Source organism: Heteronotia binoei, chromosome 14 (assembly GCF_032191835.1).
Source record: "Heteronotia binoei isolate CCM8104 ecotype False Entrance Well chromosome 14, APGP_CSIRO_Hbin_v1, whole genome shotgun sequence".
In the NCBI taxonomy this organism is placed as follows: Eukaryota; Metazoa; Chordata; class Lepidosauria; order Squamata; family Gekkonidae; genus Heteronotia; species Heteronotia binoei.
Window position 1 is genome coordinate 47,233,835 of NC_083236.1, and position 16,817 is coordinate 47,250,651.

General features: G+C 47.8%; 2 protein-coding genes across 4 annotated transcripts in view; one reads left to right on the top strand and one right to left on the bottom strand.

Moving 5' to 3' along the window:
- The window catches only part of ANKRD27 (ankyrin repeat domain 27), an 87,412-nt gene that overhangs the window by 11,860 nt on the left and 58,735 nt on the right, over positions 1 to 16,817 (top strand). Inside the window, exon 1 of one of the 3 annotated variants that reach the window (XM_060253589.1) lies at positions 8,456 to 8,676. The exons of 1 other annotated variant lie outside the window; for it this stretch is intronic. The gene's annotated coding sequence lies outside the window, so the exon portion shown is untranslated. Of the gene's footprint in view, positions 1 to 8,455; positions 8,677 to 16,817 lie in introns of those variants that run through there. One more of the 3 variants, XM_060253591.1, reaches the window with a different exon arrangement.
- RGS9BP (regulator of G protein signaling 9 binding protein) lies at positions 6,927 to 8,525 on the bottom strand. Its single transcript, XM_060253592.1, has one exon. The coding sequence runs from the start codon at positions 8,044 to 8,046 to the stop codon at positions 7,336 to 7,338; it is 711 nt and encodes a 236-aa protein (XP_060109575.1). The 5' UTR covers positions 8,047 to 8,525; the 3' UTR covers positions 6,927 to 7,335.

A 16,817-nucleotide genomic window follows, 5' to 3' on the forward strand; every position in this document is an offset into this window, starting at 1 on the left:
GGTCTTGCTGTAGCCAGACAGCAGCTGGCTGCAGCGAAACATATGGTGGAAGCTTCAGCCAAAGCCATCACATCGGCAGTTTGCATCAGGCGACACTCCTGGCTCAGGTCAACGGCACTGCACCAAGACACCAAGACCTTTATCGAGGACTTACCCTTCGAGGGTGAGGGGCTCTTCAGCACTACGACTGACGCGGCGCTGCAAGAGTTTGATAAGAGCGTCAAGACATCCAGGAACTTGGGGGTCCAGCCTTCCTCTAAGTCTCCGAAGTCGAAACAATGGTCCAAACCCTGGACCAAGAAGCCCTATCAGAAGTTCTCCCCTGAGCAGTGGCGTCCTCGCTCGCAGCAACCTGAACGACCGCCCTACTCCGGCAACGGTAGAAACCGTTATGGGGGCCAGCCTTCTAATAAATCTAAGGGGGCTCGGCCACAGAAGCAGGGGGTTTGACTTCCCGCAAGCACGCGTCATCGCCCCCACTGTCGACCATTCCATTCGCCTACGCCCTTTCCTGCCTGCCTGGGAGTTAATCTCCACAGACAGGTGGGCTCTGTCCATTATACGAGAGGGCTACAAGATAGAGTTTATCCAGACCCCAAACCAGTCCGTGGTAGTTACCACTCCCCCTTCCCCACCTCTGCTGGCGGAGGTGAGCAACCTCCTACAGAAACAAGCCATAGAAGTTGTTCCACCGGAGGCCAGGTTGGGAGGCTTCTACTCCCGCTACTTTCTGGTCCCCAAGAGGGACGGGGGCCTACGGCCTATCATGGACTTGCGGGGTCTGAACAAATTCATTCTATATCAGAAATTCAGAATGGCTACACTGCAAACAATCCTGCCCCTCATCAACCAAGGGGATTGGATGGCGACCCTGGACCTCAGGGATGCTTACTTTCATGTCAGCATCCATCCTGCGTTCAGGCGTTTCCTGCGGTTTGCAGTGGGTGCTCGTCACTTCCAATTCAGGGCCCTGCCGTTTGGACTGTCTACTGCTCCTCGGGTGTTCACGAAGCTGATGAGTGTGGTGGCTGCTCACCTTCGTCTTCAGGGAGTCGTTGTTTTTCCGTACATCGACGACTGGCTTCTCGTGGCAAGGTCGAGGGAGAGTCTAACATCTCATATCGCCATCACTCTGCGCCTTCTCGGCACCCTGGGGTTGCAGGTCAACGTGGAGAAGTCTCATCTCACCCCGTCAAAGACAGTTCAATTCATAGGGGCTCTGTTGGACACAGATCAGCACAGAGCTTTTCTTCCCGCTCAGAGAGCAAAGGACATCATGACCCTAGTACAGCTTCTCCAAAGACGACAGTGGGGCACAGCACAGCAGATCCAGCGGATGCTGGGACTGATGGCTGCGACGACGAGCGTGCTGCGTTTTGCAAGACTGCACATGAGGGGCTTACAACTATGGTTCTTGCGCCATTTTCGCCCTCTCAGAGACTCACCTCGGAAGAGGTTTACCATCCCATCCGAGGCTCTTCAATCCCTGCAATGGTGGGGGTCGGAGGGCAACATCTGCCAAGGGGCTCCCTTTCATCTGCCAACCCCTTCCGTGACTATCGCCACCGATGCTTCCATGTGGGGGTGGGGAGCTCATCTGGAGAACTTATGTGTGGGGGGCAAGTGGCCACTGGAACTCAACCGGTACCACATAAACTACCTGGAACTGCTGGCGGTCCACTTTGCTCTTCGTTCCTTCCGCCCTTTGTTAGCGGGGAAGATAGTGGCATTACTGACGGACAACACCACTGCCATGTGTTATATAAACAGGCAGGGAGGGACAGTGTCTCACAGGCTGTGCTCACTGGCATTAGATCTCTGGAGGGAGTGCCTCCAGTGGGGCATTTTTGTGAAGGCTACGCATCTGCCTGGGGTCCTCAATGTACGGGCAGACTCGCTCAGCAGGGGCGCAGCGTCCCCACACGAATGGGAACTGCAGTGGAAGTTCCTGGAACCGGTGTTCCAACTTTGGGGCTACCCGCAGTTAGACGTCTTCGCCACAGCGCGGAACAAGAAGTGCCCATTGTTTTGTGCCAGAGGGGGTGCGGACCCAGCTTCCCTGGGGGACGGACTCCTTTTCCGGTGGGAGGGCTGGTTCCTGTACATGTTCCCACCCTTACCCCTGTTGACGAGAGTGGTCCACAAGTTAGTGCAGGAGAGGCCACGATGCATTCTGGTGACCCCGTGGTGGCCCCGTCAGAGCTGGTTCCCGATTCTGCTCCAGCAGTCGGAGGGGGTCTTTTACCAGTTTCCGGCGGAACCGGACCTGTTGTCGGCCCAGGGCGGACACGTACTCCATCACAACGTGCCACACCTGAAGCTGACAGCGTGGTTCATCGATCACTAGACTTTTCCACCAGAGTTCAACATGTGCTCCAGAGTAGCAGGAAACCTTCCACCCGTGCCTCTTACGAGAGGAAGTGGAAGAAGTTCAGTGACTTCGTGGCTGGCTCTCCTGTGCCAACCAACTCGGTTGGGCTCCCAAAAATTTTTGAGTTTCTTTTGTCCTTGATCGATGAGGGGTTAGTTTTCTCCTCCGTCAAGGTTTATTTGGCAGCTATTTCTGCCTTCCATGTCTCGGTTGAGGGTCACTCTGTTTTTGCGCACCCACATTCCAAGAGGTTTTTAAAGGGGCTCTTCCGGCTTCATCCCCCCTCGAGATCCCCTCCACAGTTGTGGGACCTGACTTTAGTTTTGGACAAGCTAACTCGCCGTCCCTTTGAACCCATGGCTACATGCTCCCTGCAGCTTTTGTCATGGAAGACTGCGTTTTTAGTGGCCATCACTTCAGCACGCCGTGCGGGGGAGCTCACAGCGATGCGGTGTGACTACCCATACCTTGCCTTTAGGGAGGCCGGAGTTTCTTTGGCCCCGGACATTACCTTTCTCCCGAAAGTGGTTTCCCAGTTTCACCTTAACTTAGAGGTTTGGTTACCCACGTTTTACCCTAGCCCTTCCTCGGACGAGGAACGGAGGCTACATGCACTGGACGTTAAGCGTGCCCTCCTGTTTTATTTAAACCGTTCAAGGGGTTTTCGTAAAGATAACCAGCTTTTTGTCTCCTACTCTGCCCCTAAGTTAGGGTCCAAGATTTCGTCTCAGAGACTTTCCAAGTGGCTTACTGAGACGATCAAACTTTGTTATCTGTTGGCTAAAAAGCCTTTACCTGGACCTGTGCGTGGACACTCCACTAGGGCGATGGCTACGTCGGTGGCATTCCTGAAAGGCGTGTCCCTCTCCGATGTCTGCAAGGCGGCTACCTGGTCTTCTCCGCATGCCTTCATGAAGCATTACGCGCTGGACGTGCATGCTCAGCAGAGGACTCGGTTGGGAGCTGCGGTGCTACAGGCTGTGTCTTCAGGCTGACCGTCTTCCCGCCTCCAGGTATGCTTTGCTTGCTAATCTCCCATGAGTGTGAAGCACAGAGACCACGAAGAAGATAGACAGGTTGCTTACCTGTAACTGTAGATCTTCGAGTGGTCATCTGTGCATTCACACTACCCGCCCTCCTTCCCCGCTGCTGACGGTCTCTCTCTCTCCAGAAAGGGGCTTTCAGCGGTCAGGGAGGAACTGGCGGGATTGCCGCGCGGGCGCCGGTGGGCATGCGCAGTGGGTCGCTTGCGCATGCCTGCTGGCGCCTGGCGCGAAAAAATCCCGGGCTTTTGCATATACCGATTCGGGGATCGGCGCAGGCGCACTATCCCATGAGTGTGAATGCACAGATGACCACTCGAAGATCTACAGTTACAGGTAAGCAACCTGTCTTTATGCATGTGTGTTTTCCCTCACTTTCACTGTGCATGTCTGTCAGATTTTCTTTGTCATTCTGTATTGATTTTCCCTCCTTCCCTCCCTCTCTTCTTGGCAGCTGTTTCTCTGGGTTTCCTGAGTGCTTTTGTGTCAATTTCTCCCTTGCTTCACTTTCAAGCTGAAGGTAACTCAAAATGGTGCAGATTCCCTTGGATTCCATCCCCCACCCTTTTTCTGCCTCTTAAAGATCAGGCTCCCACATCAAGGTTGTTCCACCCACTCTGCATCTTCCAACATCCTTCCCCCCTTGTCGGTGTACAAGTTCCATTTCCCCCTCATTGTTTTAAATTTTTTTTATAAGCAACATGAGTCTAGCAATATGAGACTATCGCTAGTCTGGGACCACTGAATTAAAAAAAATTAAATGATGGAGGAAAGTTTAAAAATAGCTCCGTGAGGGTTAGTTCCCTGGTGGTATTGATTTGAAAGAAAGATCAGAGGGGAGGCAAACAGCAATGTTGCCAGTGCAACAAATAAAAAAAAAAAGATTTCAGTGCTGCATGCAAACAAAATAGAGTGTGGAGGATCCTCAGCACATAATGAAATTGATATAAGATGTAAAAGACACTGGGATGGGAAACGGAAAGCTTTGAAAACACATTTCCCTTTAATGCTTTAGTAAACAAGGGTTTTTTTTTGGGGGGGGGGGACCATTTTGGCAGTTTTCAGAAGCCAAACATTAAAAAGGCGGCTGAGGCACATGGATCTTCTGCAAATTGCCAAACGTAAGAATTGTTTGGGACCGTTCTGTTTGGAGGACAGAGTGCAGTCTGCACAGAACAGACTCTAAAAAACCCTGCCAAGATCATGACCAGTGTGCAGGATTAAATTAGAGAATCACAAAGAGAAAACCATACAAATTTGCAAGGAAGGGCAGGAAACTAGTATTACTGTGCAGCTGTACTAGGACACTGGCAAAATACCCCCTACCCCCATATGGCACATAACTAAAAAAGCTCTCCAGGGCTTCTGCCTGAGAACTCCTCCCACATACAAATTGGAACACTGTGCAAAGCATGATGGAGTTGCAGCCAATTTTGCCCAGGCACACACACATGTTGCCAGTGATCACAGCTTGCATTGCCAGTGTCAGTGGAGTCTACCATGCATTGTGTACACTCAACATGTTCTCCCATATTATGAGATCATGTGACTCCTTTCCATTTTTCACAGTGGCCAATAACACAGCAGAGAATCTCCTAATCCTAGGTAATGTGGAAAGTGGACTTATTAGCTGCTTGTCAGTTTCAAAGAACAAGTCTGGTCAAGTTCAACATTGATTTCCCTCCCTTTACCTGCCTTCCTTTCTGTTCCCATTCATACAATGAACTTGCACTAAAGTGCATGCATGTGCGAAACCTGAACCAAGGGGATTTAAAGAGAAGGTGTTTGCTGGATGTTACTGCACAGCTGCAATAGGGCAATTGCGTACATTTTAAAAACTTTGGCTGCCACCCCCACACATCACAAGTGATGTTCCACCCTGACTTAGAGAAGTGTGTTTTAAAAATTGCAGCTGCAGTATAAATACACTGGAGGAAAAAGAATGGTGCGTAAGGTGGGCACAGAATCTGGAGTCAATATTAAAGGCTTACTGCTCTGAAAATCTGCAGTGCATGCGTAATGGGCCCAAATCACAGTGGCGTACTTGGGTATGTCAAGATTATAAGATTGGTTCTAATCTTCTCGAGTCTTGCAAGTACCTATGTAAATCCCATTAAGAGACGCACATGTGCAAACATCTGACTATCAACGTGAGGCCAAGCATCTACTTGATCTGTAGAAACAAAGGGGCTATTGAACTTTACATGATTTTGAATGGCCTATATACTTCTTACATTTAAAGAAAGCTGTAAATTGCTTTTGGGTCACCTTAACGCTTCATTCTTGACACGAGTGGAACTTCTATGCAGCTGTGCTCATAACCCAAGATCACAGTGTGACCCCAATGGTGCTGTCTGGAAAGTGTTCAAACAGGAGCATGAGAATTTAAGACTTAAATCTTAAGCACTTATTAAGGAGTCCTATTTAACTTGCTTCTGACCAAACATGATTAGCATCTTCCTTACTGATTCACCAGTCTCACTGTTGCATTGCAGTGTACCATGAAGTTATACAGCACAATCCTATGTTTGTTCATTAGGAAATACACCCCAATGAGGAATTCTCCAGGGTTATTATGCAGAAGACTTTAAACTTAAATGGTACCATTGAAGCAAATTAGAAATATACATAGTTGGAAAACCTTACTCAATAGTGTGGCACACTTTCTGGTAAGGATGATCAGGAGGAGTATAGCACCGATGGCCTTTAAACCAATGGGAGTGGGGAAAAAACCTGGACCTGTGCACCCCCAACCCCCCCCCCCCATGGGATAATGTGTTTTAACAATAAGCCAGGGGCTCCGCCCAAGGAAAGGAAAGGTCTCCTGTGCAAGCACCAGTCGTTTCCGACTCTGGGGTGACCGCTTTCACAACGTTTTCATGGCAGACTTTTTACGGGGTGGTTTGCTATTGCCTTCCCCAGACATCTACACTTCCCCCCCCAGCAAGCTGGGTACTCATTTTACCGACCTCAGAAGGATGGAAGGCTGAGTCAACCTCGAGCCGGCTACCTAAAAACCCAGCTTCCGCCGGGGATCGAACTCAGGTAGTGAGCAGAGCTTAGGACTGCAGTACTGCAGCTTTAACACTGTGCACCATGGGGCTCTTTTAAGAACATGTAATAAAACAGGGAATTGAAAACTGGTTGTCTTAAGATCTCCATAACTGATGTTTACATCATTTTCTCTGCAGACCTGGCCTGATTCTCTGTGCATACAGTTCAAGTCTGCACACCTTTTGGTTCTGAACACAGATTGTCAACCTTAGTTCCAAGGGATAAAAATTACATGGTTGGTTACTTCCTTTTGAAGGAGAAAAGATTTGGGTTTTCTCAGGACTTTGCATCCTTTTTGTTGGTAGGAGAAAAAAAAATATAGATTCCTGAAGTCCTTCCATTTTGCCACCTAATTCATGCCCACCCTCAAATCCCGTGCAGTTGATAAACAGAGACCCAAACTGCAGCCAATTGGTGAACATTTGCGTTTAGTTACTGAGAATAGTCCTCTATAAATAGCAGTTAAATCCCTGCTCCAGCAGGCAGTTTTAATACCCACATATTATTAACCACAAAGAGCCCAGCAAACAGGTACCTGGCTCAACCCTAGGCATGCCTACTCAGAAGTAAGTCCCATGGCATCCATGTGCACCCTGTGGGGGTTTTTTCCCTGTTTGCAAACGGAGGTGTATCGTGTATCAATTGTTCTTTAAAGCTAGAATATTGCAAAGAAGGATCCTTCCCCTCCCCACTTAGGGTCTGTTCAGCCACCACCTCCCCACTCCAGCAGGGAGATCCACTCTGGTACATCCTTGGCTCAGCAAAAACCCCTCCCTGTATTCTCCGGGTGTAAAACCCCTTACCCTCTCTTTCCCCCTGCCCGAGGAGAGAGGGGAAACCATCTTCCCCGGGTCTTGCACCTCAGCCTTAGGAGAGTTTGACCACACACACTGCCAGGACGATGGCAACCAGGAGGACGGCGGTGAAAATGACGACGGCGAGCACTTTGCGAGCGTTGCAAAAGGACTTGCTCTCCACTTCGATCATGCCGATGGAGGAGGCGGCCACGCTGATGGCGGAGTTGAGCTCGGCCCCGGGGTCCTGCTTGGCCTCCACCGTCCACTGCGGGACGTTGACTTTCATCTCCATCTCGTACATCATCTCGCCAACCTGGTTGATCTCGTTCTCTAGGTCCTTCAGATCCACCACGTCGATGTTGTGGTCGGCCTCGTACTTCATGTTCTGGACGCTCATGGCCCGGGCCGCCACGCCGGAGGTGCCGCCGCTCATGCCCGTCTGCATGAGGTGCTTCTTGGGTACATTGAGGGGGAACTCCTGGCCCAGCTCCAGGGCCCGCTTCATGTCGGTCTCCAGGATCTCCATGCAGGAGGTGAAGAGGACCCATAGCCGCTCGAACTCCGCCCGGTCCTCCTTGCTGATGGTCTTGTCCCTCAAGACCGCCGTCAGCTTGTTGCGGTTGGCCACCGCCAGCTCCTGGGCTTTCTGCCGGGTCTTCTTCAGCTCCTCGCGCAAGTTCTGCGAGTCCGAGGTGCCCCCGACGGTCAGCACCAGCTGCCGGTAGCAGGCGGTCACCCGGTTGAGCGCGTCCAGCAGCGCTTTGCATTCCTCCTTCACCATGGCGCAGGCTGGCGAGGGCAGCCGGGCCGGCGGACAAGGTGCTGGCGAGCGACTGCGCGCCTCCTCCTCCTCCTCTCTCCCTTCGCCTCCCGCAAGTCAGCCCGAATTACTCGACAGCCGCAGCTCCCGGACCCCGCCAGCAACGCATGGCCGGAGCCCCGCGCTGCTCACCAAGCCGTCGAGTCTGCAAGAAGCCCAGGCGTTTGGAGACGATCTCGGGGCTCGCGGAACAGCAGCGCCCAGCGCCGACGGCTCTCCAACATCTCTCTCTCCCGCGCAGAGCAAAGGCGCAGGGAAGCCCACTTCGGACAGCGAGTTCCCCGCCCGGCTGTCTCCTTAAGCGCGCGGCCCCCGGCAGCGCTCTCCAGAAGGCAGCGGCGGTGTTAAATAGCGCCCAGCTGGCAACCTCTGGCGCAATCACATGGAGCGCGCCGGGAAATCGCCCCGCACGCCGGCTCCCCCTCTCCGCCGCTGCCCGCGCTTCTGGTTCGGCCAGCGGCCCCGCCTTCCCCCCAACTCCGCCCTCTCCGGCTGCTGATTGAGCGGACGTGGCCTGAGCGGCTGCGGGAAAATCCGGCGCATTGGTTCGGCGCCGGGCAGAACCCGCCTCGGCCGCTCGGCTAGGAAGAGGTAGGGCTTGGTTGGCGAGGGAGAGCGCCGCCGCTGTGGCTGAAAGGGGGCGAGCGGGAGGGGGAAAGCGAAGGGGACCCCACCGCTCAGCAGAAGCGAAACCATGCCCCCCTCCTCGTGAGTACGTAAGGGGCCTGCCTGCGCCATTCAGTCCAGGCTGGGGAAAGGACTGCGCCCTCGGGAGGGTGTGCCTCGGTCGCCCAGGCCTTTCCAGAGGTGTTTGGCCACTCTGGCGGAAAAAGGGGGAGGGGGAGGGTTAGCAGAGGTAGGAGACGAAGGAAACTTTGGCCCCTTTGGTGGGTGACTTTAAGAGACTTGCGACTCGCCTCCTTAAACACGCATTTCTCCCCCTGCCCCCCTCTCCCGTCTTTCTGTAAAGTATTAAGGGGCCGGGGGAACCTGCCCTTCAGCTCCCAGGTGCTTTCCAAAGGAAGCGAAGTAGTAAGGTATCTGAGTATATTTAAGAGCATGTGTGCTTCCGGGGCTCCTTTTTAAAACGACTTTTATTTTTTTGAAGAACCTGGGGTATGGAGCTGACGTTTCTTGAGCTGGAGTAGTATTTCTAGGGGGATACGCTCTACAGCCGGTGATTTCTAACCTACTCTTTGTGTTGCCAGCTGAAGGCTTTTTGCGAAGGAATGTAAGGAATTCTTGCACTGCAGTTTCTGTTCATGGGAAATCTGGACTTTTGATGGGGAGGGGGCTACCTCTTCTGAACTTGGGTTTTGTGGTGAGATTTTAATTTTTGAGGGGAAAGGTTAGTCTACAGGGTAAATAAAATCTGCCCTGCCTTGTAAACTGTTTATGATGTTTCCTGAAAGGCCAAGAGTGTAATGTGGTTAAATCACTAAGTGACTTTATTCTTTAGGCAAGAAATTAAGGCTGCAAGCCTGTGTGATTCAGCATATCTGGTTTAGCAACTATACAACCCTGTACAGTCTGACCATACTTACTTAGGAATAAGCCTTTCACAGTGGCATTTCCTCCTTCCTAGGGTTTCCTAGCAGGGCTGGGAGCATTATGGTGGTGTCAAAGTTATGACTCTTAACAAAACCTTATAATTTGCCGGGGGGGGGGGGGGTGGCTCTGTGCAAATGTTGTTCTTTTGTTTTTGTCAAAGTAGTTTTTACCAGAGTGGAACAAAATACTTTTTGTAATCAGCTGCAATCCACATCTTATGGAAGTCTAACTCTCCCTATACTTTGGTATTACTACTATTGCTACTATTAATGCTATTTCAGAAGCTTGGTCTCTTTGTTATTGTTGTTTTGCCATCAAGTCACAGTTGACTTATGGTGATCCTGTGGGGTTTTCAAGGCAAGAGACATTCAGAGGTGGTTTGCCATTACTTGCCTCATAAAGACCTTTTACTTTCTTGGTGGTCTCCCGTACAAATACTAACCAGAGCTGACCCTGTTTAGCTTTTCAGATCTGATGAGATATGCCTGCCTAAACTGTGGTCCTCATGCACATGGAAACTGGATTGTTTTGGTGGGAATCTGATGTTCTGGGTTCTAGTATATAGGATAGCGTCTCTTGAAACACTGGTGTATCTAAGAGCCATGCTCATTCTGTGTGAAGTCACCAAAACAACATAGCAAGCATAGTTCAGTGAGAAATGCTTACTCGTGCACAAGGCATTTCAGAGTTCACATTACAAAGTGGTATTGAATCAATGTGGCTGAACAAAACAGTGCTGCAGTCTTGTAATCTCTCTCTTCCAAGGACTGTGACTAGCTTGAGTGCTGCTTTTGTAGTATGTTACCAAGGCAGAAAATTTGCCATTAATTTTTTTAAAAATCAGTGTGTTGTATCAGTGCTGGATTAATCCTTGGAATGTCTTGTGCTGACATATACCGTAAGTACTACAAAGGGTTATTGGTAGACTTAGCTATCGTAGGAGAGTTAGCAAGCCTTGAAACTCTTGAGAAAAAGATTATACATTCCTATATATGTTCAGTACAGGCTGTAGTCTTTGTTTCAGAGGGATGCAATTAGCTTATTTGCTAACAAAAACACTTTTCTCCAAACATGGACCATGGCTTCATGCCCAGTTTGTATGGCAGTATTACAGCATGCTCCCATACATAAGCAGTCAGTCTACCTTAAGACTGCCATATATCCCTTTAGAATTTCAGCGGTTTGTTCTCAAAATGCTTGATCTGTTTAAACATTCTGGTTTAAGTCAAACAGGAGAATATGTTTGTTTCTCCCCAGGGTTAAATATACTCACCATTTCTCTTCACTTTCTGCAGTGACTTGACATATACACAAGCCTATCCTACCTAGGTTGGACCATGGGTGGGGGAGCTAGGGATGATTAAATTACCTGGTTGGCATACTGCTTTGACTTGCAGATAACCGCATTCAAATAGGTAAGATGATTTATGGTTGAGTATCTTCAATGATTCGTGTTACATCAGAACAAGCTATGAATCCAGTGACCCCTTTAAGACCAAACAAGTTTTATTCAAGGTATGTGCTTCTGTGTGCAGGCATACTTCTTCAGATACAATGAAAATGTTATGTCAGTACCAGATTAAAACAGATAAACCGTTATCAATAGTTTAACAAGCCAGAAGCTGGAGAGTTGTCATATTTGAAGCCAAGATAAGTAAAGGGGAATGTCCTTATAACATTATCCACTGTGGATTATAGAACTGCTACGCTGCCTCTCTGAAGTATGGTGGGAAATCTTATGCAATTATATTGGACAAATGTCCCACAGCCAAACATACTTAGTTGCATTAAATGTGCTCTCTTGTTCCTTTATTTAATGGTGCTAGAGTGGCGACAGGCTGGACTTTTTCCATTTCCCTGAAGTACAGGATGCTCTGGCTAATGGAAACAGTAGACAATGTATGAGTTGACCCGATAACTTTTTAGTGGGTTGGAAGCTGATCCGCACTGAAGTGAGTTTTGAAAATTACTTTACAAACTTGTAGATTCTGTCTTCCTTTAACAACTCAATTTAGAGCTAGCATGGTGGTATGGTTGAAGTGTCTGGGAGACCCACATTCAAATCTCCAATCAGTCATGAAACTTCTCCCCTGAATTTAGAAAGATGGCTAGGCTGGGGATCTCCCTGGTATGGTATCCCTGTGTTTGGGGAGGGGAGTGAGTTTATATGGGGGGAAGTCTCATTCAGTGTTCCCTCTAAGCTGAGTTAGTGTGAGCTAACTCATAGATGTTTAGCCTCCAGCTCACACATTTTTGTCTTAGCTCAGGAAGGATGACCTCAGAGCACACTAATTTATGCAGTAGCTCACAACTTTAAGAAGACTGCAGATTTATACCCCGCCCTTCTCTCTGAATCAGAGACTCAGAGCAGTTTACCATCTCCTGTATCTTCTCCCCCCACAACAGACACCCTGTGAGGTAGGTGGGACTGAGAAGGCTCTCACAGCAGCTGCCCTTTCAAGGACAACTCCTGCGATAGCTATGGCTGACCCAAGGCCATTCCAGCAGCTGCAAGTGGAGGAGTGGGGAATCAAATCCAGTTCTTCCAGATAAGAGACCGCACACTTAACCACTACACCAAACTGGCTCTCTCAATGCCAGTAGTTCACAACTTTAATGCCAGTAGGTCACAAAGTAAAATTTTTGCTCCCAAGACTCTGCAGTTTAGAGGGAACATTGGTCTCATAGGATTTCCATTTTTTTACCCATGTTCTGAAGCAGAGCCCTTCCAGAAAAGCAGTGTAATTCAACCATTTCTTCAGAATGCGTATTTTGACTCTCTCCTTGCCACGTCAACATGAGCCAGTCATTATGTCGGAGGCTTACCTACCTTGCAGGGTTGTTCTAAAGAAGAAACAGGGTAGCAGTTTGGCAAAACGTGAATGTGAATGTGAAAGAAGTATAGTCAGGGCAACCAGGGGCCTAAGCTTGTTCTTCCTGAAGTTTTCCTGTTAAGCAACAAGGTAGTTCTCTATTTGAAAATTCCCTACCCATGCTAGTCCCTTCCTGTGCAAATGCATAGCCTTCAGATTTCTGTCTGCCAACCCAAGAGCCCTTTGTACTTTACAAAAATAGAGTTCCCTCTTTAGAATAAATGCCTACGAGGTTTGCAGTTGAAATGCCCGGAAAATGAATCAAGAGGAACAAGGTGCCACCTGATCCCAAGAGCCAGAGGGTGGCTTGGCTCAATTCAAGTCTGCTCTTGTTCTGTTTCTACTGAACAGCCGAGAGCTAGTTTATTTGGGATGTGTAATCTCAAATGCTGGGAGCTGGAGTAATATTATCACTGTAAACATCCCCCCTCTCTCTCCTGTCAAAAACTACCATCTGTCATAACAAAATGATCTTAAATCACCGTGTTCTGGCTTGGATTTTGCATCATGATCTTGTACACTGGGGCCCAATAGGATTATGGACACCACACTTTACTAAAACAGCTGCCTTCAGAAGTGTGTGTGTGCTTTAAAGCAGCGATTGGGTTTCCCCCTTAATCAGGCGTTTAATTTTCAGGTGTTAGTCTCTTGTACTCTGAATAGCTTAAAACTTGATTAATGGAACTTCTTGCTTAGGAATACATTTAGGATTGAGGCACTGAATTAACATGTGTGGAAGTATGCAGTTGTAAGGCTGTAACGCTTCTGTTTGGCCGATCCCCTTTCTATTTTAATTAAGGTTTTTTTATTTCCACAGCAGCTTTCTTTAGATGAAACTGTCACAAAAAATATAGGTCTCTTTCACAAAAGAGGAAACTTTTTTGGCTGCAAGAGATGGGATGAAGCGTCTGAAGAATTCTTTGTTTCTTCTGGATGACTGTTTTATGCAGAGTTATGCAGATCTAATCCTATCAGTCTCAGGTTTTCTTACTGAAGAGGCAGCCCTAAATTGGGGATCTTCTTTAAATTTGCACCTCCTTCAATTCCGTACCAATAGAAGCCAAGCTGATTTACCTGCTGTTTAACCTGTTTAACTTCGGATGTAAACTGCTTGATAGACACTATATAAATGAGCAAGAGTCCAGTAGCACCTTAAAGGCTAACAAAATTTGTGGCAGTGTATGAGCTTTCATGAGTCACTACCCACCACAAATTTTGTTAGTCTTTGAGGTGTTACTGAACTCTTTGCTCTTTTCTAAATTATAAGAACACTTTCCAAATATATTACTTCTCTAAGCAGTTTTTTTTTTAAATGCATTCTACTATAACATGTAACTTGTCTAATGTGGTTTCTTCTTTCTGTTCACTCTACAAGGTCAGCTTCCATATGGGGAGTTTCCCCTACATGGGCAGGAGGAAGACCCCTGCCATAAAGGGGAGTGTTGTTCCCAAATCTGTACATAGCTTTTCTGGTCCCTGGTTTTTCCCTCTTAACACAATTTTATCTGAAGTAAAGAGGAAACTGGGTGTAGGTGTGTGTCTGCAAGTGGGACCATCCATTGACGTATCCGTCATAGCTACCTTGGCTTAGCTCCATACACAACACATCACTTTTTCAAATAAGTTTGTTTCTTTACTGACCCATGCTCTAGAATAGCTGGGGTGGAAAGAAAAACAAGTCCTTTAAAGCAGGGGTGTCAAACTCATTTGTTAGGCGGGCCAATGGAGAAAATCGAGGTTTTGCTCTGTAGCTGCTGTGTGATTGAGCAAGCCTTGCAAGCAAGTTGAGATGGAAAAGGAAGCAAGAGAGAGGGAGAAGGAAGCAGACAAAGCCAGTTGTTTGGGGGGCCTGATAGGAGCCCTCCGGGGTCCTGATTTGGCCTCTGGGCTGCATGTTTGACACTCCTGCTTTAAAGGGTTGTTGGGGGCTATGCAATGTGCAGGTGTCACAGGGACAAGCAGGATGGGTGCTGTCAGAACAAACTCTGGAAATAAAGCGTTTGGAGGCTATTCTAGCCCATTTCTACTCTGCTTGCGACAGTATTTGGTGTGTTTTCATTAGAGATGGGCACAAACCACATTTTTGCATTGTGGTTCATGTCTGAACCATGAACCAATATGAACTAGGAGGTTGGTTTGCAAACCAAGCTGGTGTGTAGCTGTTCATGACCCATGCCTTCTGCTCCTCAAAAAGCAGCGGGCAGAAATGGGTTAAATGGCTCAGAACCATTTAAATTTCTGTTTTCTGCTCCCTGTGAAAAACAGCTTAATGATGGGGAGCAGAAAGCAGGGGTGGGAAGAAGAAAGCAAGGGGTTAAATGGCCCTGAACCATTTAAACCCCTACTTTCTACAGTTAATGAACTGTCTTAAAATTCATGGAAGTTCATGGTGGCTTTTCAGTTCATGAGCTTTGGTTTGGCCAAAATTCATCATGAACTTTCATTTGTGAGCCCCTTCGTACCCATCCCTAGTTTTCATACTTCCTGCCCTCCCCATCTGGAAATGGCAGTTGAGCCTGTGAGGAGACTCTGCAATAGGCTTTCCTACTTCATCCATAATACCTTTTATTGGCATACTCAGGCAGACGTTCCTACTTGTATGCCTCAAAATAGCTTGAGCCAGCCTAGGAGGAGGAAAATCTGAGACTTTCCATGTATTCCAGGGTAGAACAAAGGCAGCTGAGATCACTCTGGGCAGGGAAGGTCCCTCGCTTAGAAGGCTGGTGTGTGCTCAGAAGCAAACAGGCTCTTTTGTCCTAGATGGGAGTAGATTGCAGTCCTTTCTTCTCTGTCCCAAGGACCTGGACCTTTTGAAAGACTTTCAAAGGGCTGTTTCCCTTGGTGAATCAAGACAATACATTGGTTCTTCAGGTCTGGTGAGTCTTTCTAGTAGACACCTGGAGCCTGATGCTCATTGTGTTGTTAGGGAAACACAGGCAGGGCTGCTGGCAGGCCAGAAGCATGCATGCTTCTGAAAGTAGCCTTTGCAAATGCTGACCACTGTGCATGTTTGGATAGCTTCTGAGAAAATGGGACTCATCACAGCTGATGGAGCAATTGTCTGTGGCGAGCAGTACTCGGTACCTGAGCCAGACAATAAGGACAAGGTACTATTTTAATCTTTACATGTGTTCTTCCAACCCTTGGTAGGAAGAGCCCTGGGAAATTACAGTAACATCTGTACAGTGTGAAAACTGAACAGATGACGTTTTTTCCCTTAGAGTACTTAAGAACACACTTTGTTCTTCTTTAACATGGCTCGGAGCAGTGAGCTCCTTTCCTGTTTGCCTTGATGCAATTCTTGAGTCTTGGCTTCCAGACTTGCTATATTTTTAAATTTCATTTACTTCATTTGCCGTCTGCCTTTCTTATTGGGCATCAAGGCAGATTACAGAACTGATAAACAGTGAAAAATTGGTATAATATACACAACAAACTGGATTACAGTACTAGAATATAATGATACTATAAATGTTGCCAAAAAAAAATCCCGACTCCCCCGCGCCTGGATGCTGAAACTACCATCCTGTTCCCTTTTTTTTTTTTTTAAGTCTGCTTGGAAAATTCTGCTTTATGCATTTATGGAATGCTCCAAGCATGGGTTTCCTGGGCTTATCACCTGTGCCACCTGGGGAAAGGCTCAGCAGAGAAGGTTTGGGAATTGGTGAGATTCAGGTGAGTAGCCATGTTGGTCTGAAGTCACAGACACACAAAAGGTTGCCCAGAGTTAAACTCTGTCAATCTTAAAGATGCCACCGGACTCAAACTTCGTTAGCTTGTAAGGATTTGTATCACATGACTCCAGTGTGATTCACTTGCTCTTTTTCATGTCTGGCAGAAATGTCTTCAAGTTTTTGCGCTAGCAGATAGGGTTTGGGGGGGCTTCTTCATAATTTGCTGGTTTAGGGACTGATGTCTTGGGTATGATTTCTATTAGTCCCAGCAAGCATCTTTCTCTCATAAAACAGTTTAGAGGCATTGTGTTGTTTGAAAATGTGTATATATAATTGAGAGATTCTTTGGGAATCTTGTGACATGGGAAAAAATGAGCTCTTGTTTCCAGCTACTAATAAACTTATCTTGTTGCTGAAAGTATGTTTGTGACCTGAACTCCTGCAGAATGCTTATGTGGAAAGCCCTAAACAGTTTTTAAAAATGGAGACCAGTGTGGGCAAAATTAATGTTATAGATATGTCCTGTATCCAGTCAGTAGGATTTTTGGAAGGCTTATTTACAGTGATGAAGAGAATTTCACAATATCAAATCTGGACAGTGTTGTTGTTCAGTCGCACAGTCGAGTCCAACTCT

Excerpts from the sequence above, each read along its gene's own strand:
- RGS9BP (XM_060253592.1), bottom strand. The coding sequence starts at position 8,046 with ATGGTGAAGGAGGAATGCAAAGCGCTGCTGGACGCGCTCAACCGGGTG.